At 39.1% G+C, this 24,812-nt stretch overlaps 1 protein-coding gene across 1 annotated transcript in view; it reads left to right on the top strand.

Moving 5' to 3' along the window:
* GNG2 (G protein subunit gamma 2) overlaps positions 1-24,812 on the top strand; it is a 139,365-nt gene that overhangs the window by 108,886 nt on the left and 5,667 nt on the right. The window contains exon 3 of the mRNA XM_059057194.2: positions 4,010-4,125. Within this exon, the coding sequence (XP_058913177.1) occupies positions 4,039-4,125 (87 nt within the window). The 5' untranslated portion in view covers positions 4,010-4,038. The remainder of the gene's footprint in view (positions 1-4,009; positions 4,126-24,812) is intronic.

Here is a 24,812-nt window from a genome sequence, read left to right as displayed (position 1 = left end):
CATACTAGGTTACCAGTTTATTATAAAGGAATGTAACTCAGGAACAGCCAGATGGAAGAGGTGCAAAGGGCAAGGTATGGGGAAAGGGTGCAAATCTCCCATACCCTCTCTAGGTGGGCCACTCTTCCAGCATCTCCACGCGTTCACCAACCTGGAAGCTCTCCAAACCCTGTCCTTTTGGGTTTTTATGGAGCCTTCTTTACATAGTCGTGATTAATTAAATCATTGGCCACTGGCAATTGATTCAACCTTCAGCCCTTTTTTCCTTCCAGGAGGTTGGGGTTGGGGGTGAGTTCTGAAAGTTCCAACCCTCTAATCACATGGTTGGTTCTCCTGGCAAACAGCTCCCCCATCCTCAGGTTGCCTAAGGGCTTTCCAAAAATCACCTCATTAACATAACAAAAGACCTTTATTGGTCTTACCACAGGAGATTCCAAGGGTTTTAGGAGCTCTGTGCCAAGAATAGGTCAAAGACCAAATATATATTTCTTATAAATCTCAATACCACATACTTCTTTGGAACACTGGTCTAGGACTCTACAGTTCTTTCAGTTTTCAGGAGGGGGATTTCTTCATTGCTTTTACGGGAAAGCAGCCAGATGTGAAAAAGAGGAAAATGCACTAAGTGATTCTGAAAGTAGCCCTAGATTTTGTTGGGTCGTATGGTAAAAGAAAAACATACAGGATCTTCCTAAAGCTAGAACTACACACCAAAACCTTTGTCTACTTTTTTTTTTCTTAAGTCCATTTAGGTTTTATTTGTTCTCTCCCCAGCATTTCTAAACTTACGTCCTGCCCCATCCCTCTTCTTTCCCACCTCAACATCCCACCTTTCCACTTTCCTTCCCTACCTGCACAGAGGTCTCCTTCCATCATAGGTAGAATAAAGGTCCCCAAAGATGTCCCTGTTCCCATACCTGGAACCTGCAGATTGTTATGTTACATGGCAAAGGGAATTAAGGTTGCAAATGGAATTAAGGTTGCTAATCAGTTGACCTAAAGATACAGAGATGATCCTGTGTTATCAGAGTGGACCCAGTGTGGTTACAATGGTTGCTAAAAGTGGAAGAAGGAGGCAGAGAAGAGTCAGAGAGAGAGGTGACTACCGAAGAGGTTAGAGTGATGTAGAGTGAAAAGGAGTCAACTCACCTGTGTTGGTTTTGAAAATGAAGAAAAAAGCCAAGAGCCGAGGAATGCCAGCAACCTTTAGAAGCTATGTAAGGAAAGGAGACATTTTCCTTTAGACCTCCAGAAGGAATGAAGCCCTGCCGATATCTTGACTTTAGCCCAGTGGGATCTATTTCAGACTTCTAACCTCAAGAACTGTTAAGATACATTTATATTCTTTAAGCTACTAAATTTGTAGAAAGGTGTTACAGCAGCAATAGAAAACTCAAACACTTTCCATCTCAGCCTTCTCAGGACCGCTACAGCTTTTTCCAGGGAACATTAACAGGCATTAGGACATAGACTTTCCTGGATACTCAAATAAAAATAATGGGTTATTTAATCAGTTAATGGCAGATCTGTGAGCCAACAGTAGAGAAACCCTTAATAATAATGGTGTAAACAAGATAGGTGCTTATTTCTCTTCACATAGATGGCAGCCAGTTCACAGTTGGCATGGTGGCTCTACAGTATCAGTAAGGACCCAGATCCTTCCTGCTCCTCCTGGAGTGTAGCCCAGATGTTCAAGATGGAGCTCTGTGGTCAATATGACCACCTTCTAGGCTAGTAACAGGAAGAAGGGGAGGCAAAGGGCACATCCCTTCCCTTCAGGACACTTCTGCTTATGTCTTATTGGCCAAACTTAGTCATATCACCACACCAAGCAATTGTTATCTCTAACGAAGAAGAGGAAAAGGGGTATTGGAAACAAGCAGTGGTCTCTGCCACAGGTTACTATGTTATCTGGTTTAGATTCAAGGGCAGAAGAACAGCTGACCAGACTCTCAGAGCTCCCTCAGGCCCAATGAGGATTTGGAAATTCTGTGATAGTCTGTATTCTAGTGTGATAAATTCTAGTTTGGAGGAAACATGAACTTTACAGAACAGTGTCCAGGGGCCTGTAGACCATGGCTCCTTCCATTCTGGATCACTGGAAGAGTTAGGCTACTCTACTGGGTAAGTCAATACTCCATCTTGGCCCTGTGAAGTTTTGCAAGGCTGGTAGATGTCCATTTGATTTGGGGGCACATAATTTCCCTGTGGGGCTAAGATGATTAGGTCCCTAACCATGCTGATGAAATTGCAGTTGTTGTTAAAGCCTCCTTTTTTTGTTTGTTTTTGCATGCAGGATCCCTCCCTTGATCTTCAAGCATTTGAAAGTAGAGTTCAGAGATCTTTGTGGCTTCAAAATTCTTTCAGTCTTCCTTCCCATTTTATTGTCTCCAAACCCTTTGAAAATAAATTGAGGAAACAGTTTACTATCCTCCAATTTATACTATAAATGTTGTTGGGCTGGCTTTTGCAGTATTCTTTATAAAATAACGCTATCCATGAAGGGACCTCTTTGTTTACAGAGAGTTAAATGTCAAGAAATAAGAACCAAAGAAAATAATTTATAGACTTTTGCTTTTTTGGTAATTAAAATAAAAATTGTTTCTTGATTTTCATGGATATGTAAAAACCTATGTACTGAACTTATTATGGGTTATTTTTCTTTCTGTAGGTTTTCTATGTGTCCTCTTTCCTTTTTGAGATAGTAGCCTGATCCTACTTTATCTCTAGATAAAAATATTCCCCAAAGCTAGTAGAAGTCACGGTTCTTAATATAATATCTTCAAAACAAGATATGACTGGTGGTGACTGAAGCAGCGTTTAATGTTTCTCATTTCTTGGGTCGTGCACTCTAGTTAAATTTGCAGTTCTCAGACATTCCTTCACTATTGGGTGTCAGTGACCTCAAGGGTCAAATTTACATTGACGGTCCTGAAATAGTATATGGCACCTTGACATGGTGCAAGACCTGATGAGAATGTGGGGGAAGTGGGCACTGAAAATAAATAGGATACTTGCTGAGATGAACAAGAATAAAGTGAGATGGTGGGTCAAGAAATAATTAAAAGAGAAATGAAATTGGGATAGGACTTGAAGGGATTGGGGGACAAGGATGGGAGTGGGTCTGGTAGAGCCAGAGACAAAGAAATCATCTCACCCTCTACATAGGTACAGAACTCCACTCTCTAAACATTTATATTCCATTCCATATTCATAAAAGTATTAAGTCTGTTGTACTTAATTTAGAATACCATTGGTCTACTCATCGATGCAAGTAACAATTTAGACATAGCAACGCCTACCCCTTGACATTACAGATTGTTCCTGAAGAATTATGAGTAAAGTAATTGGTTGTGAATCAAGCCATATTTCAAATAGACTGGAGAGAAAGGACCATTTAAAATGGTGCTGGATAAACAGCACAAAAAAGCCACAAGTCCTATTGCAGTGTCTCTGCAGTATAATAGACTGAGGTGCTTACAGTTAACCAGAGAGTCAGCATTTGAGCCCATCAAGAGAACATTGTAAACATAGTGTTTTTAGTCCTTAGGGATTATATAATTTACCATTCCTGCCTCTGCTCACCTTTCATTCCTCATCCTCTGAGGGCACTTAACACAGTATCTAACAATAGCAGTATCCAATAAATAACAACAGTAATTATGCATACTGTCACCCTTACCAATTTGAACTTATTTCATAAATTGACATAAATTTAATAACTTGCTTTCTTAATGTGGCAGCATATCTTACCTGATTTGATGAACATTCTTCTTTCTTTTTTCCCCCAAAGAGGGATGGAAGGGCAGAGGTAGGGAGTTGGAAAAGCAAACCTCATCTTCTGGCCTGCCTGCCACTCAGACTCAGTGCTGGATTGGGGATGTAGGTGGCTGGAGGAGCCTGGCCTGACTATAGCCATTTTGGGGGGATCCCCCAGTTATGATGAATCTGCACATTTGCCAGCTGGAGAATTCTCTGATGCATTTTTCCTCCTTGTTTTTTTTCCCAGTGTGTCTGAAAAACCCACCCAGCATTCCAATGGCCAGCAACAACACCGCCAGCATAGCTCAAGCCAGGAAACTGGTAGAACAGCTGAAGATGGAAGCCAACATCGATAGGATAAAGGTGAGGATGATGTAACCCACACAGCTCAGCTAGCCTTGATTGTCAGGAGCATGACTTGCAGCCATGTGTCATTTGGCTACTTTTCTATGGAGAGTGATGCAACCAGTGATGGTGGAAGAGAAACTTAATGGTTAGGCAAAAGTTCATTTTTCTAATGTGTCTTTGCCTCCTCTGGATTTCTCCAGAATAAAATGGTAGTATAAATTAAAACTGGCTCTCTATGTGGATGTCAAAACAAAATTTAGGCTTATGGCTGAATTCTAGTCAAGGGATGGAAAACCCATAAAATGTAGAAATCTATCAGTTCACTTCTCTGACCTTGTAAAGACCCCATTCTCACTTGGGTTTAATTTTTTCTGTCCTTATGTCGGTTCTAATTTTTAGTGTCTATCTTCATGTCTAATCCTTCTATCCACCACTTCATGTTATTTTTTTTCTTCTTTATACCTTACTGGAGTTTTTTTCTTCAGAACACAAAAACCACATGTGGTCTCCCTGAGAAGTCAAACAGCATAGAGGTTTCATGGAACTTAATACTCCACTTCTTTCTTTCTCTCACTCCCCAGATCTAACCTGACAGCTTTGCCTTAAGTTGGACCTAACATATTAAGCCAGGACTTTAAATCCAAACCTTCTGTAGGCAGATTTTCAATGTAAATTAACCCACACAGATAGCTACTGCAGGGTAGTAAAGTAAATTTATGTCAACTATCAAAGCTTCACTTTTCCAGAAGACCTGAGCATTTTATGAAATGAAACTCAGCAACATATCTCATTTTACTAAAATTAGAACATTCAGATGCCTTTTTTAAACTGGAAGATTTGTCCATACCTGACTTAGCAATCTGAACAATCCAGCCATCCTTTGGAATGTGCTTCTAAAACAAGGGTCAATAAATTATGGCTCATGAGCCAAGTCCAGCCCACTGACTGTTTTTCTCAATAAAGCTTTATTAGAACACAGCCCCACCCATTCGTTTACATGCTGTCTGTGGCTACTTTCATACTACAACAGCAGGGTAGAGTAGTTGCAGCAGAGACCCTGTGGCCCACAAAGCCTAAAATTTTTACTCTGGCCTTTTAGAGAAAAACTTTGCTGACCACTGTTGTATAGCAGTGGTTCTCAGCCCACCTGTATATTCATATCACCCAGGGAATTTTATAAAAGGACCAATTCTAAGACCACACTGTAGACCAATTAAATTAGAATCTATTAGGGTATGATTCAGGCAGCAGTATTTCTTTTAATTATCAGTTAATTTCAATGTATAGTTAAGGTTGGGAACCATGGTCCTATAGGAAGGGGTTTGCTCCTTATAACTCCCATCAGGTCTGGGCTAGAGCATGAAGGGAGATCTGGTCTTCCTCCATAAGTAAACTGAGCAAATTTCCATCTATCCTGAATCTCCTTTGTAAAATTCAAGTCCTGGTAATGGACCACAAAATGTAAACAGCTTCTTCTTTCTTGCAATAACATTAATTCTTTATTTATGAATATGATAAAGGGTCTTCACCATCTGTCTTGTGCTTTTTTTACCTTCCTCTTCTCCTTTTTTGCCTCTTCTTTTTATTTCCTTTCTTAAAAAAAGTATAATATGTCAAGTGTGCCCAGTACCTGCTGAGAGAAGTGAGGTGGCCCAAAGATTGTGGCACCAAAAAGAGTCATTTGGTTCTTTTTTGCTTGGTTCTGCTCATGGACCTTCTGGAAAATGCCACCTTGCCTTTTGGCATGGCTGAATGAAGAAAAAAGTGTTTGAAAAGCACTATTGTGGTTGGCATTTTCTGTTACTACTCAGCATCCCCAGGCCCACATCCTGAAGGAGGGTGTGATGGTGTTGGTGGTGATGAAAAGCTGACAGTGGGAAGAACAGGACAAAAACAAACCGTTTCAGCCGTAGGTCAGACCTTCATCACCTCTCACCTGAATTACTGATTGAAAGGTGCTCTTAGCTGATCTTTGCAATCCCGTCTCAACCCCATCTCCATCCCTGCCATCGCTTACTCTCCATGTGGCCAAAGACAACTTTCTGCAAGAAAACCTCATTAGGTTCCTCTCTTATTGAAGAACTTTTCATGATTCCCATCACCTGGAAAATGAAATTCAAACTCTATAGCAAAGCATACAAGGTCCTTCTGGCCCCTGCCCCACTTTTCAGCTTCATCCCCTTCCTCTCACCCGCATGCTATATTGAACCATTTTTAATTCCCTTGATGGCAATTTCAAATGCCTTTAACATTCACTCTCCTCCTCTCTATATTTCTGCTTTACCAACTCCAGTGACTCCTTGAAGACTCAATCATTATATCCTTTAAGACACTTTCCCAAACCTTCATCATTAGGTTGGATTTTTGCTATTTTTTGGTTATTCATTTATTCCTTTATCCAATAAATATTTTATTGAGAGCTTTCTAAATTGCCAGGCCTTGTTAGATCTCTGTATCTCTATAGAGATATAGAGCTAGATGAAAAAGAAGGCATGATTCTTGCTCTCAAGGATCTCCTAGTCCGGTAAGAGGTTACCAAAAAATGAACAAGACCTATTATTAACACAAATAAGATATCCAAAAAGCATAATTACCAAATATCATGAGAAAGAAGTCAACACCACACCCTGATTCCCTTTGAATACTGCTTCTGAAGAGACCAAATAAATCACTATCTGTTTTAGAGCGACAAAGCATTAGCCTAATGAGCTGAACAATGAGTGACTGCCTACCTACAGGATCTTCACTTTCAAATCTCTGAATTCCTCTTGACGTCATTAGACCTGAAATTGTTGGAAATGCAGTGGCAGCCTGTATCTCAGCATTTGTTCTGCACATCAGAGCCAGGCAGGCATGCTATGGTGAAGTGTCAGATTATTTTTAGTTTAGGTCTTGGGTAAAACTGCGACTGTGTTGACACTGTTGGCAGCTATAGCTGGTTTAGGGCTTGGTTATCTGCCTTTTGGAGTCCCTTCCAGGCTTCTGAGTGGTCAGGCTTCTCCACCTACTTTTGGTACATGATCCCATCAGCAAGAAGGGGCTTCTCTCTGAAGATCTCAGGTTTGTGATTTTCCAATTAGAGTAGTGACCTCTTCAAGCTATAGAGGTGGCAGTGGCTTTACGTCCATCTGGCAGAGCCTAGTACAGCTGAGGCAATAAGGAACAAGGAAAAGGAGGGCCTTCCCTGGTAGTCCAGTGGATATGACTCTGTGCTCCCAATGCAGGGGGCCCAGGGTCTATCCCTGGTTGGGGAACTAGATCCTGCATGCATGACGCAACTAAGAGTCTGCATGCCACAACTAAGAAGTCCGCATCTAAAGATCCCATCTGCCACAAGTAAGACTCGGTACAGCCAAAATCAATCAATAAATTTTTTTTTTAAAACAAAAGAACAAGGAAAAGGGGACACAGCTGACACTGGAGCTGTCAAGGGTCCCTTAAGCAGGGGGTGGCCTTATCCTCCTGTGGCCTCCAGAATAACCTGGAGAGGCCCTACCTTGAGAGGGTCTGAATAGCATATTCATTTTTAAACCTTCTTGTTTCCTATCCCTTTGCATCACAGACCCTGAGAGATTTGGGCTAATGAACCCATTATCTGTTCATAAGCCACAGGCATATATAAATGATACTTCCAGCCTCTCTGTTTCTTTGTTAGCATTTCATTCAAGGAGAGAAAGGAAAGAGAAACCAAAGAAAGCTGGGAAGGGGGCTTCCCTGGTGGCGCAGTGGTTGAGAGTCCGCTTGCCAATGCAAGGGACACGGGTTCGTGCCCCGGTGAGGGAGGATCCCACATTCCACGGAGCGGCTGGGCCCGTGAGCCATGGCCGCTGAGCCTGCGCGTCCGGAGCCTGTGCTCTGCAACGGGAGAGGCCACAGCAGTGAGAGGCATGCGTACCGCAAAAAAAAAAAAAAAAAAAGAAAGCTTGCAAGGGCTCTGGGGAAAGAGGCAGAGAGAGGTTGTGGAAACTGTGACACTCAGATGTACAAAACAACAAGATACACTGCTGTTGAGCAAAGGCCAGTGAAAGAAAGCTTGTCCTGAGAGCACAAGTTGAGAGAGCATGTGTAAAAGCAAAGGACAGTAGGACTTCAGTTAAATCTATTTATTCATCACTATGTTAGGACTCTGGGTTTCTAATAATAGAAACCTAACCCAAGCTGACTTAAGCAGAAAGAAGGGTTCAATTATAAAAGATACAGGGCGTCTCATAATCTAAGAGCAGAAATGTAGCTGATTAAGCAGGGGTAGTGAGAGCTAGAAGGCCAGTGGGAGCTGCAAGTGCTCTGTGATATGCCTCTGTTTCTCCCTGTATATCTGCCTCTTTCTTTTCCTGGGAGGAATAGATTTCTCAGCTGCCTGTTCCATATGGCAGACACAAGGTGGCTGCCCATGGCTCTGAGGATCACATTTCATACTTTTAGCTCCATGAAGAAAGAGATAGATTCATGTCATCCCTTTTAGTCTCACTCCCATATTCCTAGAGTGGTATATTTGTTCTACCAAGGATGAGCCATGAAGCTTCAATTAACTGACACTAGAATTGAACCACATTGCACAAACATGGCTCCTAGGAACTAACCCACCCATATGGTTGGTAAGGGGACAGATAGCTAAGGAGGGGCGAGAATCATTGTAAGCTAGAAGGATGCCCTTTAACAGAGGGTGTTGTTGACATCATGAATAATGTAGATGTAAGTGCAAAAGAAAGCCAAGGCCAGGAGCCTGGGTGAAATGATTGCTTGTTATCTAGTTGGATGCTCTTTAAATTGCACATAAAAATGTCAAACTTATTTCTCATTTCTCCCAAATGGTTCCAATAGACCTTTCCAACTGGCTCTTCTCACTATCTCAAGAATATGCTATGCAGATTCCCATCTCTCTGGTTATTCTGAATCCCTCACTGAGAACACCCTTCCTCTTATTCTTTTCCTATGTCCTATAGACCTAATGTTTGTGTCCCTCCCAAAATTCATATGTTAAAATCCTAACACCCAATGTAATAATATTTGGAGGTGGGGCCTTTGGGAAGTGATTAGGTCATGAAGGCAGAGCACTCAGGAATGGAATTAGTGCCCTTATAAAGACTCAGAGAACTCCCTTGCCCCTTCTACCATGTGAGGTTATAGCAAGAACACAGGCATCTATGAACCAGGAAGCAAGACCCTCAACAGACACTAAATCTGCTGGCACCTTGATCTTATACTTTACATCCTCCAGAACTATAAGAAATCAATTTCTGTTGTTTACAATCCACCCATTTTTGATATTTTATTACAGCAGCCCAACTAGACTAGGGCATTATCCAAATCTTACTCCTCTCTTACAGGTCAGCTTAAATCCCCACTTGTTCATGAATCTCCTTTTCCATTCTGATCCTACTTACTAGTCAATTTACTAAATAATTTTACCTTCATCAGATAATTTTTCAAACTAGACTACACAGCCCTCAATGTCAAAGACCTTGTTGTCTACTTCTCGGTGATGAGATATGCAGGCAGTCAGAAAACATTTTTGTTAGTGGATAGCTTTAAGTTCATGGACTAAGAGTGTCATACAACAAGACATTAGGAACTATATTTTGCATGACATTTCCAATTACATTTATAGTTTGAGAAATTCCAAGCATGATGTCACTGGCCAAATAAAACTCATTGTAACAGGATAAAATTCAGTGAAATACCAAAAAGAAGGACATAAGTGATCATTTTAAGACAGGTAAATTGTTTCATGTCAAATGTGTGATTATAAGTAGCCAGCATTTATAGTATACCTTCTTTCGAAAACATTTCAACATAAAAAGAACAGACAGATTTTCATAACTGACAAGTATGTGTAATTATGGAACCACATATAAACGTTTCTAATAAGTAAATCATCTTTCTGACAATTGACTCATAATACATTGGAACTGAACTTCAGGGAAAGCTGTAGTGAGAAACAAGCCAGGTAGACATCATGCTTCATTCTAGAGAGTGGATAGACATCTTAGGTTTGGGACTTTTCAAATACTTTTCCAGCATTTGAATTGAAAGTTTTAACATCTCTTCCCTAAAATGCTTGCATTCAAGTTATTAGGAACAGTAAGATTCAACCTTCCTTATAGGCCAATTGAGAGTATTTTCAGGGTTAATAAAATAGGTATAGTATTTCTAGGACTTATAGAGGAAAAGGCTGTGTTCAAAGATATCCAGTCCTAATTCATTTGATCTGCTGAAAGTGGAGCAAATAATTTAATTTGAACCCAGGCATATATTAATAATTGAGCATAAAACTTCATTTTTATGAGGGTTGATATAGTTTCTAAAATTCAGTAGATATTTGTTAAGCACCAAGTATATTCTTAGCCTTGTGCATTATACCTAGGAGCTAGAGAAGCAGTACTGTTAAACCTTGATAATTCAAAATCCCTAGGAAATGTAGTTTTCTGAAAAGCCTAGTTTTCAGGCCAGATGAAGTTCTCCCTTCTTAAAAAAATGTAACTATTTTGGATGATAATTTTGAATGTCTTTTCTTTCTTTATTGAGATTTATCAATTAAATATCATGTACTTGATGCTTGTTTTGAAAATTATTTCTTCTATTTCCTTTTTTTAAAAAAATCCTATTGATGTGTATCATCAGTTTAATATCTCCTTGGAGGAGCAGGGAGAGCAAGATAATTTAGAATATTCACTTTATTTTACAAATTTAAAATAGTAGATATTTATCCATACAATTATACTTTCTCTATATCACAATCAAAGTTTGATCCTGGGTGCTTTTCACAATCATAGTGGAGAGATCCTTTAGTCTCACCTTTGGCCACCAGCAGTGATGCAGGCACCTGGTGACGTGGGACATCGTGGTGATATGGTGCTTTCCATTTCTGGCATTCCTAATCTTGCTGACCATTCCACCTGTTGTATTTTTAGTATAATTCCAAGGCATAGCAAAGAATATAGATGTTTCTTCTGCATTTACTGAGGATCAAACTAGATGTTTTAATTTTCCCTTGCTTGAATTATGTATTAATGATTCAAAGAAAAATAAAGACTTTAAAGTAGCCAGCAGCTTTTGACCTGAGTAAAAAGATCTTTCTAGACAAATATCAGGTCGATCTCTCCTAGTGTGAAAATCTTATGATCTCTTCCCAGAGGTGTGGCAGTTTCTTTTGCCTTCAGCTATCTTGCCAGGCTTGTGACAGGCAATGTTCGATGTTCACAATGACTTCTCATTCTAAGCCTCCATCCCAGCGTGATATTTCAAGTCCTTTTAAGCATCAATTTAAAGTTGTCAACCCTTGATGGCTCCATTAGTGCAGGCAACTCAACTGAAGGAGTGATTGAATGACTGATACCCTTAACACACAGGCAACTTCCCACGTGCATAGGCAGTGATGACCTATCAGTGCTTGTTGGCCTGGTAGCTTGCAAGCATTTTGCAACATTCATTTTAAGATGTGTTTCAAGTTCAGGATGTAATGAAGACGGAGCTATAGACTTACTCACCATTTAAATTCTGGGATCTGGTTTTTATCCTTACTGGCAACTGCTTCTTCTTAAAGCTGTCAGGACATTTGCCTAGAATGGGTTCCTATTTTTTCAGAGCCCAAAATCACAATCTGGTGGCTTTTATTGGGACTGCCTAGAGTCCCCCTCCCTTTACTCCCTGGTTCTCAGCCCCAGTCTAGTTTGGTGAGGTTGCTGGGTAGCTGGGTTTCAGCAGTTGTCAATCCAGGGAGATCCTTGCTCTTATCAAAAGTAAATTCCTTCACTGCACATCAGATCTCATCTCCCTCATCAGGAACGCGCTCCAGCAGTTCACCGCCCATTCTGAATCACCAGTTTTGGTTCTCTATTTCATCCTTTCCAACAACATTCAAACATAGTGTTATTTCTCCATCTTAAATAAAATTTAAATTTCTTCTCTTGAACCCCCCATTTCCTCCTACAGCAACTGCCTCCTTTGTTTGCTCTGCTTTGCAATGTGACTTCTTGAGAAAGTTGTCCATATTCACTGTTTCTAATATCTCTTTTCCCTTTCTTTAGAAAAATATTTTTACTACGGAAATAACCTCAAAGGTACAGAAAAGTTTCAAATACAAGGCAAAGAATTTTGTTTTTCCCTGAACTATTTGAGAAAAGTTGTCAACAGGTGTCCTATCACCTCTGGATACTTTAATATTTCCTACAAGTAAAAACATTCTTCTACATAATCATAATATAATCATCATGCATAATTAAAATTGATACATCACTACCTTCTACTCCTCAGACCCCATATAAGTATTGCAAATCATCCCAATAATGTCCCTTTGAGCAAAAGAACCCAGTTCAGAATCATGGGTTGCATTTAGCTGTCCTGTCAGGCACAGTTCCGTAGATTTCCTTGACTCTTATGACCTTGACATTTTTTAAGATTATAGGCCATTATTTTATAGAATGTCACTCAATTTAGGTTTGTCTGCTGTTTCTTTATGATTTAATTAAAGTAACAAAACATTAATAGCAGAGAACTGATGGGTGTCCATCTCACTGCATTCTATTAGTGGCACATGATTTCAAATTGTCACTGGTGATACTAACCTTAATTACTTGATTAAGGTGGTGTCTTCCAGGTTTCTCCATGTAAAGGTATTCTTTTTTCCTTTGTAGTTAATAAATATTTGGAGTTTGAGGGAAGGATCTTGAGGCTATATAACTATCCCATTCCTCATCAAAATTCTATTTTTTAAAATTTATTATGCACTTGTGGTTTCCTCTTTTATTGAATAATTTATAATCTGATACTGTCATCATTAATTTTTTTATGTTTAAATTGGCACAGGCTAACTCATTGGCTACTGTGTCCTTTGAAATGTCTCCCTCATTCTTTGAGTACTTCCTTAGTTTTCGGCACAAAAAGATTCTCTAGGGTCCTCTTGTTATTTCCCTGGCCCAGCCCTGGAATCATTCTTTTCTCCAAGAGCACTAGTTCCCTTGAGAATGGTATTTAGAAATCAAGATCTTGATGCTAAGTGTGCTCATTGCTGAAGAGTTGCTGCTCCTGGGTCCTCTCAGTGGACAGAGCTAGAGAATTCACACACGCATGCACACAAGGGCATGTGTGCACACACACACACTTTTACATCTATATTTCTTTATCTGTACATATGTGTATATGTAACCATGAGTTCACATCGACACCACCGGATCCTATCCTACACCACAGGGTTCATTCCAGCTTTCTACTTTCCATATTTGTAACTCCTCTCACTGTTGGTGAGAAACCTGGCTCCCCTTATCCTTATTTGATTAACTCCCATGTATGAAACCAAGCTCCCACTCCATAACCTCTCTCCGTGATGGCAGATACCTTCACATCCCACTTGGGCTCCCATACGTCTCAACAGGCTGCCCCCTGCACAGATGCTTTCCTCACATTGCTCCAGCTCTGACATCCCACCACAGGCCCCTGACCTACTGTGGAAACTATAATACCTTGCTTGTTCCTAACCTCAGCCTTTAAGATTGAATTGTTCATAAAGAAGAAGGAGGAGGAGGCCCCATTTGCTCTACACCCATTTTACTCCACCATTCCACTGAAGCTTCTCTTATCAAGGTCACCAATGACTTCAAATTGCTAAATCTAGTAGTCAGTTCTCATCTTACTTGACCTATTTTTTTTTTTTTTTTTTTTTTTGTGGTACACGGGCCTCTCACTGTTGTGGCCTCTCCTGTTGCAGAGCACAGGCTCCGGAGGCACAGGCTCAGCGGCCATGGCTCACAGGCCCAGCCACTCCATCTTCCCGGACCAGGACATGAATCTGTGTCCGCTGCATTGGCAGGCGGACTCTCAACCACTGCGCCACCAGGGAAGCCCTTACTTGACCTATTGATATGGTTGATGATTCCTTATGCCTTGAAGCACTTTCTTCATTTGGCTCTCAGTACTCTCCACTGTCACAAGCTACTCCTTTTAAATTTCCTTTGCTGTTCCTCTTAGGTTCCCCAACTTCTTACATTGAAGTTGTTCCAGGGTTCAATCCTTGTTCCTCTCTTTTCTATCAAAATGTACTCCTTTGGTGCTCTTGCTCATTCCCAAGGCTTTGTGTACCATTTATATGGCCTCAAGTCCCAAATTTATGTCTCTAGTCTAAATCTTGCTTCTAACTCCAGCATTGTATATCTCATTAACAGATGTTTCAATTTCAATGTTTCTAAAACTGAATTCCCAGTCTTCCTCCCCAAATCTTCTCTCCATGCAGCTGAAATGATGGCAACTCCATCTTTCCATTAGATCAGTCCAAAAACTTAGAGTTATCCTTAGTTCTTATTTTTTATTCACACACTATCTCTAATCCATCATAAAATCCTGTGATTCTAGATTCAAATTCTTTTTATCCAGAATTATACTACTCATCACCACCTCTGCTGCTATTTCTCTGTTCTGAACCACTGTCACCTCTCACTTAGATTACAGCAATAGTCTCCAGGAATCTCTGCTTCTACCCTTACTCCCATAGAGTCCTATTCTCAACACAGCATCCAGAATGCTTCTTTAAAATATGTCAGTGGCTCCCAATTTCTCTTACCATAATCTTTATTGTATAAGTTTTTATTCAAAGATTGATTACCTTCTCAATTAAGCCTAACTATTGCAACCTGTCTTCCATGCCCCCCCCACCCATATATACACTCTTAATCCCTTTTACCCTGCTCTACTTTTCATTTTCTTATAAAACTTACTACCATCTAACATTCTCTATAGCTGTTTATTATGTTTCATTTTCTTCTCTCCATCCTCCTACTCAAATACTATGTAAGCAATTTGATTATGCTGTGCATTGGTGTCATTTGATTCATATTTTTTCATTTGGATTTTCTTGAGTTACTTAAACCTGTGGGTTTGTAGTTTCTATCAAATTTGGAAATTTTCAGTTATTATGTCTTCAAATATTTTTTCTTTCCTCTCCTTCACACACCATCTTTCTCCTCTCCTCAGAGACTCCAATTGTATGTATATTAGGCCACTTGAAGTTGTCTCCTAGCTCAGTGTGTTCTGGGATTTTTTTGCTGGGGGGGTTGTTTTTTGTATTTGGGGGGTTTTTTGTTGTTGTTTTCAGTCTGTTTTCTCTCTGTGCTTCACTTTGGAGAGTTCCCATTATTGTCTTCAAGTTCTCTAATCTTTTCTTCTGCAATGTCTAATCAGGTGCTAATTCCAGTCAGTGTGTTTTTTATCTCTAGAAATTTGATTTTGGGTCTTTTTAATATCTTTCATGTCTCTTTTAATCCTGTTTTGCTTTCCTCTATTTTCTTGATTATATAGAAAATATTTATAATAGCTGTTTTAACAGCATCCTTATCTATTAATTTTATCAGCTAGGTCAGTTCTGCATCTTTTTCTCCTCATTATGAGATTAATCAATTTGGATTAATTTTTCTCCTCATTATGGGATAGATTTATTCCCCATACTTACCTGTATGTCTGAACTTTTTTTTTTTTTTTGATTCTAGACATTGTGAATTTTATTTTGTGGCATACTGAAATTTCTTGTTTCTTTAAATATTTGGGGGTTTTGTTCTGTGGTCCAATTAAGTTACTTGGAAACATTTTGATCTATTCTAAGCTTACTTTTAAACTTTGATAGGTGGGTCCACAACAGCCTTTAACCAAGGCCTACTTGGCACCACTACTGAACACACACTTTTTAAGACTCTACTTAATCCCCTATGTGTTATGAGATCTATGTACTCTAGCCAGTAGAAACACAAACTTTTCCAGCCCTGTGTGATCACCAGGGATTGTTTCACTTAATCCTTTCTGAAATTCTTTGCACGGCCTCAAGCAGTTTTCTCCCACATATGTGCTGATCAGTAATTAGCTAAAGACTCAAAAGGAATCCTCTGGAGGCCTCCAGATTGCACTCTCACTCTCTCTCTCTCTCTCTCTCTCTCTTTGTGTATGTGTGTAGCTCTTTCTTCTCTGTCACTCTCTCCTCAACTCAAGGAGGTTCATGAAATCTGTTTGGGTAGCCCCTCCCTGTGCTGTGGCCTAGAAACCATTTTCAAGCAGTACTGCTGAAACATTCTTGGGGCTTTTCTTGCCTCCCTTCTCTCAGGGATCACTGTGCTCTGCTGCCTGTTCTCTACTATTTAAAAAAACATTTGTTCACATATTTTTTTTTCAGTTTTTAAGTTAAAGCAGGAAGGTTTAATTGGTTGCTGTTCCTCCATCATCATCAGAATTGGAAGTCTAGAATACTGCATAAGTTCCACAAGGACAGGAAGCTTTGTTTATTTTGTTCCCTGATTATGCCAGTCCCCCAGAACTGTGACTGGCAATTAGGTACTCAGTAAATATTAGGTGAATGGAGTATTTGTTGATTAAGATTGTATTTGAGAACTTCCTCAGCAATTATTTGAGTGTTTCCTATGTGCCGGCACTGATGACACAGTCGTGAATAAAATAGATATGATTGCTGCCTTCATAGAGCAGAATGCCAAAAGGGAAACATCAAACACCAAATAAACAAACAATGGTTGTAATTATAAATGGTTGTAATAAATGTTTTTCTGTGAAGGAAAAGAATGAGGTGCTCTGAGAGAGACTAATGAGGAAAGTCATTATTGGATGAGGTAGTCAGTAAAGACTCTGCAAAGAATGGTATTTCACCCGTGAAGGAAGAGAAGGAGCCAGCCTGGTGAGGAGATGGGGAGAAGACCATTCCAGGAAATTGTATATGTGAAGTTCTGAGGCAGAAAAGAACTTGGAGCTTTCAGGAACTTAGAGGAGACCTGTGTGGGAGGAAAAAACTGCTACAACATGAATTTGGAGAGACGGCAGGCCCAAAGTAAGCAGGACCCACAGGCTGTTTTTATGATGCCTTCGCTTTCCACAAAGTACAATGGGAAGCTCTTGAAAGTTTTAAATAGGGGAGTGATATGAGCCAACTTATATTTTTAAAATATCTTTCTAGCTGTAATATGGAGAGTACTACTCCTGGCACAATTGTAAAAGTAGAGAAGTTATTTACAACTGAGATTCTTAAAATCTTTTGTGCCCCTAGACCTGTTTGGCTGTCTGCCAAAGGATATGGTCTCCTTCTCAGAATAATGTTTTTAAATTACAAAGGAAACTAATTATATTAAAATATAGTTTATCAGAAAACATTTGTGGTACAGCTAAATATATATATTTCTTTATTAACTGATTATATAGGATGTAATAGTGGGTCTATACTTATAAAGCAAAAGAACATAAATAAATGTTGAGATATCTGCAGTAACTGTAATGTGATGGAAAATATCTGATTTTTATTGGTGACTAAGTCACAGAAACTATTAATGCTAATTGTGTTGTCTACATCTATAATGGAAAGAAATGTTAGATAAAGATGTAATTTTTTGAAAATCATTGAACTTAACAGATCACACCCTGCATTCTATTCATGGATCCTGTCTTAGTCCATTTGAGCTACTATAATAGAATGCCATACACTAGGTGGCTTATGAACAACAGATATTTATTTCTCATAGTTCTGAGACTAGAAGTCCAAGTTCAAGGTGTCAGTAGATGTGGTGTCTAGTAAGGGCCTGCTTCCTGATTTGTAGAAGGTTACCTTCTCTCTGTGACCTCACATGGTTAAAGGGGCAAGGGAGCTCTCCGGCGTCTTTTATAAGAGCACTAATTCCATTCGTGAGGGCTCTACTCTCATGACCTAGTCACCCCACAAAGGCCCCAACTCCAAACACCATCACACTGGGGATTAGAGTTCAACATACGAATTGGGGGTGGGGGGGGACACAAACATTCAGTCTATAAAAGATCCCTTGGAATTTTTTATTTAAGATGTTATTTCAGTAATTGTGGGAAAAGAAGATGGAGGCTTGGACCAGGGTAGTTGCAAGAGAGGTGACAATAAGGGGACAAATTTGAGATATTTTTCTGGGAGCATCCCTATACAGTCTGCATGTACTCAATGGCTTTGGTAGGAGAGCTGGATTTGACGTGAACACAAGTCATGTCTTTCCTCAGGGTGTGCTGGCAGCTATCACCTTGGTAGGAGGTGGGGCTGGAGGTGGAGAGGCTAGGGCCAGGGCCAGGTGTGAGCCAGGGCTTCCTGTCTGCTCAGTGGCTATTACTGCCCTAATGGGGGTGCGGGCAGGTCCCAAGTTGCTGGAGCAGAATCTCTGAGGGTAAGGTTTGAGCTGGCTCTGTTCCCTTTAAGTGTGAACTCTCCCCTCTCCCAGCAGCAGCACCCTTGGGAGCAGTGCTGGAGCAAGAGGGGCCCACTTGGGCTCTCAGCATCTGACAGGGTACAAGCTGCAGTGGTCCAGCCACAGAGTTCCAGGCTGCTTCTGATGCACTGCCTGTGTGAGTGCCAGGAATGGCTTCCCCACCCTGCTCACACAGTGCTTCAGGTCTGAGCCACCTCTCTGTCTCTTAGCTGAGTTCTTTCTGTCATGGCAGCCCTCACTCCAGTGTGGAGCTACTACATGAAGTAAGCAGGGCTGGAGCGTTCACTCCTCAAGCTGGAGAACACCGGGCAGTCATGGGAAACCAGTCAGCCACCCATGCAGTTTCAGTCAGCCCTCTCCACTCTGCCTCAGGAGAAATCAAGCATGCTTGTGCATTCCTCACAAGTAGACAGAGTCCGGGCTTCCCACAGCCCTTGTGTTAGTCCCCCTAGCCCTCCAATCAGCCAAGGGGGCTTGTCTTCCCTGTGCCAGACCCCAGGATTGGAGCCTACAATATGTAGCTCGAACCATTCATTCCCCGGGAGGATCTCTACCCCTATAATCTCCCTTTTCTTCTGAGTCCCCTCCCTGGGCCACACAGGTCCTGACCTGATTTCTTCTCTTCCTTTCCTACCCAATTCCTTGTAGATCTTTCTTTCAGAATTGGTTGTTCAGGAGTTTTCTGCCAGTTTCCAGTTAGTTTTCAGTGAGAATTGTTCCACATTTAGGTGTTTTTTTGTTGTATTTGTGTGGGGAGGTAAGTTCCAGGTCCTCTTACTCTGCCATCTTGATCACCTCCCAAATTTGAGATATTTTTGTAGGAAGAATCAACAGGATGGAAAAGGGAGAGATTACCTAAAGTTACTGGTGAAATCTTCATGGAAGAACTAGGCCTAGGAATGTGAAATGTAAAAGAATCTGTATGCACAATGTTAGCAAGGAGAGTTAGAAAGCAAGAAGATTTGCCAAGCAGACTATTGCTGTGACTCACTGAAAAGTAAGGAAAAAGGATGAAGCTATGGGTTCGAAAGAAAGAGCATTCATAAAGATTAAGTCAAGAACACTGAGACTCATGACTCAGGTACTCACGAGCTGTGAGAACTAGGGCAAATGTTTACCTAATGAAGCCTCAACTTCACATATTAAAAATGAGGATAATAATAATAGCTTGTGACCCATAATGTTGTTGTAAGGATTAAATAAAATACTGTATGTAAAGTGGTTAGCACAGTTCTGGCATGTAGCAAGGGCAGATAAATATTAGCAATTGTTCTAATTACTGCTAGGATTCTGACATTGTATTGGACCATCACCCACAGGAGATTGCAATCTAGTTGAGGAAACATGATAAAACACATGATATATTTTTAGAAGGAAATTGTTCAGAGTCAAGTGTTCAAATACAAGATATGAGCAACTCTAAGCTATTAAATTTTGCCCAGTATAGTACTTTCTGTATCATAAAAAGATTTTGACAGTTCCTGCCACATATTTGTATGTGAGCATTGCAGATGAGTAGGGATACTGTTGGATCTCTTGTTAACAAGTAAGTTTTACATATTACTATTGTCCAGTCTCTGCTGCTTGCAGCTAAGCTCCCATTTGGCATAATAATGACTACAGCTCAATTAAAAAAACAAAATCAAAAAGAGGTAATTGAGATTCTGAAAGTCTGTTCTTTGCTTTCATTTACAGGAACTAAGACAAGAACAGGCTGTTTCCTTTCATTCGGTCATAATAGCATTTCATAAAGATGCACAAAGAATTTCAATCAACCTTTGGAACTACCCCTACATTTGAGTAGTTTGTATGTAGATGGCTGTAGCTTAATGGCAAAACATTAACATTCAAGTACTTCTGTGTACTTTGCTATATGACATTGAACCACTCATGCAATGTACTGAGCCTAAATTTTTCATCTATAAAAGGAGGATAATAGTTCCTACCTCAGGATTATTTTGTAGATCAATAAAGAAAACTTAATGTCTGGAACAAAATAGAAACACAATAAAAATATTTTTATAAGCAATGTAATACCTATTAAAGAGTGAGAATTTAAGTCAAAACTTGTAACAAGAGACAAAGAAAGTCATTATATAATGATAACTAGATTAATTTATTAAAAGGATACAATAATCATAAATATATACACACCCAAAATCAGAGTACCTATTTAGCAAATATTAACCATTAGTACCATTAAGCAAATATTAACAGACCTAAAGGGAGAAATAGACAATACAATCATAGCTGGGAACTTTAATACCTCACTTTCAACAATTGATAGATCATCCAGACAGAAAATCAATAAGGAAATGTTGAACTTGAACTATACTTTAGACCAAGTTAACCTAACAAACCTATACAGAACATCACATCCAACAGCCACAGAATATACATTCTTCTTAAATGCACAAGGAACATTCTCTAGGATAGGTCAAATGATAGGTTATAAAACAAGTCTTGGCAAATTTAAGAAGCTTGAAATCATAGCAAGAATCTTTTCCAATCACAATTGTATGAAACTAGAAATCAATAACAGGAGTAAAACTGAAAAGTTTACCATTGTGCAGAAATTAAACAACACACTTGTGAATAACCAGCAATAGATCAAAGAAGAAATACAAAAAAAAATTTTTTTTGAATCTTGAAACAAAAAGAGGAAACAAAACATACCAGAATGTATGGGATGCAGCAAAAGCAGTTCTAAGAGGGAAGTTTATAGTGATAAACACCTACATTAAGAAAAAACTAAAAATGATTTCAAATAAACAACCTAACTGTATACCTCAAGGAACTAGAAAAAAATAGCTTAAGCACAAATTACCAGAAGGAAGCAAACACAAAGAGCAGAAATAAATGAAATAGAGACCAGAAAAACAACAGAAAAAATCAGCAAACATAAGGGCTGTGTTTTTGAAAAGATGGAACAAAATTGACAAACCTTTAGCTAGACTAAGAAAAAAAGAAAAGATTCAAATAAGTAAAACTGGAAATGAAAGAAGAGACATTACAACTGATATCACAGAAATACAAAGGATCCTGAGACTACTTATGAACAATCACATGCAACAAACTGGATAACCTAAAAGACATGGATAAGTGTTTAGAAATACATAACCTACAAGGCTGAATCATTAAGAAATAGAAAATCTGGGGACTTCCCTGGTGGTGCAGTGGTTAAGAATCTGCCTGCTAATGCAGGAGACATGGGTTCAAGCCCTGATCTGGGAAGATCCCACATGCCACGGAGCAACTAATCCCGTGTGCCACAACTGCTGAGCCTGCTCTCTAGAGCCCATGAGCCACAACTATTGAAGCCCGCGTGCCTAGAGCCCATGCTCTGCAGCAAAGAGAAGCCACCACAGTGAGAAGTCCATGCACCACAATGAAGAGTAGCTCCCACTCTCTGCAACTAGAGGAAGCCCACGCACAGCAATGAAGACCCAATGCAGCCAAAAATAAAAAATAAATAACTAAAATTATTTTTTTAAAAAAAGAAAGAAATAGAAAATCTGAACAGACTAATTACTAGTAAGGAGATTGAATCAGTAATCAAAAATTTCCCAATAAAGAAAATCTCAGGACCAGATGGCTTTCCTGGTGAATTCTACCAAACATTTAAAAAATTAATGCCAGTTCTTCTCAAATTCTTCCAAAAAATTGAAGAGTAGGGAACACTTCCAAACTATTTTACAGGCCAGCATTACCCTGATACCAAAGCCAGATAAGGACATTACAAGAAAATAAAACTGTAAACCAATATCCCTGATGAATATGAATGCTAAAATTCTCAACAAAATATTAGCAAACCAAATTCAACAGCACATTAAAAGGATCATATACCACAAACGAGTGGGATTTATTCCTGTGATACAAGGATAGTGCAATGTATGGATGTCAATAAATGTGATACATCACATTAATAGAATGAAAGATAAAAATCATATGATTGGGGCTTCCTTGGTGGTGCAGTGGTTGAGAGTCAACCTGCTGATGCAGGGGACATGGGTTCATGCCCCAGTCCAGGAAGATCCCATATGCCACGGAGTGGCTGGGCCCATGAGCCATGGCCGTTGAGCCTGAGCCTCCGGAGCCTGTGCTCCGCGACGAGAGAGGCCACAACAGTGAGAGGCCCGTGTACCGCAAAAAAAAAAAAAAAAAAAAAAAAAAAAAAAAAAAAAAAAAAAAAAATTATCTCATTTAGATGCAGAAAGAAAATTTAACAAAATACAACACCCTTTCATGATAAAAACTCTCAACAAATTGGGTATAGAAGGAATGTACCTCAGCATAATAAAGTCCATATATATCAAGCCCACAGTTGACATCATACTCACTGGTAAAAGATTAAAAGCTTTTCCTGTAAGATCAGAAATAGGACAAGGTTACCCACTCTCATGACTGTATTTAACATAGTACTGGAAGTCCTAGCCAGAACAGTCAGGGAAGAAAAAATAAAAGATATTTAAATAGAACAAAAAAAGTAAAATTGTCTCTGTTTGTAGATGATGGTCTTATATAGAGAAAACCCTAAAAATTTCACCAAAAAACAACAAAAAAAACCTGTTAGAGCTAATCAATGAACTCAGTAAAGTAGCCGGATAAAAAAATCAACATACAAAAATCAATTGTGTTTCTGTACACTAACAATGAAATAACTGAAAAAGAAATAAAGAAAATCCCATTCACAATAGCTTCAAAAATAAAATACTTAGGAATAAATTTACTCAAGGAGTTGAAAGATCTGTAAACTAAAAATTATAAGACTCTGATGAAAGAAATTAAGACATAAATAAATGGAAAGATATCCTGTGTTCATGAGTCAGAAGAATTAATACATTTTTTTTAATTTTTGAATTTTATTTTATTTTTTTATACAGCAGGTTCTTATTAGTCATCAATTTTATACACATCAGTGTATACATGTCAGTCCCACTTGCCCAATTCATCACACCACCACCACCACCACCGCCACCCCGTGGCTTTCCCCCCTTGGTGTCCATACGTTTGTTCTCAACATCTGTAAAATGTCCATACTAACTCAAAGCCATCTGTAGATTCAATGCAATCTCTATCAAAATTCCAATGGAAATTTTCACAGAAAAAAAAAAATCATAAAATTCATATGGAACCACAAAAGACTCCAAATAGCCAAAGCAATTCTGAGAAAGAGGAACAAAGCTGGAGGCATTACACTCCCTGATTTCAAACTATATTACAAAGTTATAGTAATAAAAACAGTATGGCATAAAAAATAGACACATGAAACAATGGAACAGAATCAAGAACCCAGAAATAAACCCTAGCATATACCGTCAACTAATATTTGACAAAAGAACCAGAGTGCTTGATGGGAAAATGATAGTCTTTTCAATAAGTGGTATTGGGAAAAATGGATAATCACATGCAGCAAAGTGAAACTGGACTCCTGCCTTATTCTACTCACAAAAGTTAACTCAAAATGGATCAAAGACTTCAATATAAGATCTAAAACTGTAAAACTCCTAGAAGAAAACATAGAGGAAACAGGCATTGACATTGATCTTGGCAATGATTTCTTGGATATGACACCAAAAGTACATGCAAGAAAAGCAAAAATAAATAAGTGCAACTACATGAAACTAAAAAGCATCCACACATTAAAAGAAAGAGTCAACAAAATGAAAAAGCAAACTATGGAATGGGAGAAAAAAATGTCAAACCTTGTATCTGATAAAGGGTTAATGTAAAGAATTCATACAACTTAATAGCAAACAAACAATCTGATTTAAAAATGGGCAGAGGAACTGAATAGACATTATTCCAAAGAAGATGTAAGTGTCCAACAAGTGTGTGAAATGATGCTCAATACCACTAATCAGGGAAATGCAAATTAAAACCACAATGAGATATCACTTTATACCTGTTAGAATGGCTATTACCAAAAAAGACAATCAATAACAAGTGTTGGCAAGGATGTGGAGAAAAGGGAACCCTTGTGTACTATTGATGGGAGCATAAATTGGTACAGCCACTATGGAAAACAGTACAGAGTTTCCTCAAAAAATTAAAAATAGAACTATCATAGGCTCTAGCAATCCTACTTCTTATATATATATATATATATATATATAATATATCAAGATCTCAAAGAGGTATCTGCACTTGCATATTCATGGCAGCCCTATTCACAATAGCCAAGACATGGAAACAACCTAAGTCCATCTGCGGATGAATGAAGAAAGAAGGTGTATTGTGTATTATATATTTACAGTGGAGTATTATTCAGCCATGAGAAAGAAGGATATTCTGCCATTTGGGTGGACTCAGAGGGCATCATGTTAGTGAGACACGTCAGACAGAGAAAGATGAATACCGTCACTTATATGTGGAATCTAAAAAACCTGAACTCAGAGAAACAGAGTAGAATGGTGGTTGTCAGGCTGGGGATGGTAAGGGATATGGGGAGATGTCAGTCAAAGGATACAAACTTCCAGTTATAAGAAGAATAAGTTCTGGAGA

The sequence above is a fragment of the Kogia breviceps genome, chromosome 3 (genome assembly GCF_026419965.1).
Source record: "Kogia breviceps isolate mKogBre1 chromosome 3, mKogBre1 haplotype 1, whole genome shotgun sequence".
Classification (NCBI taxonomy): domain Eukaryota; kingdom Metazoa; phylum Chordata; class Mammalia; order Artiodactyla; family Physeteridae; genus Kogia; species Kogia breviceps.
The sequence above is the reverse complement of the archived record's forward strand: the minus strand, read 5'-3'. Positions and strand labels throughout refer to the sequence as shown.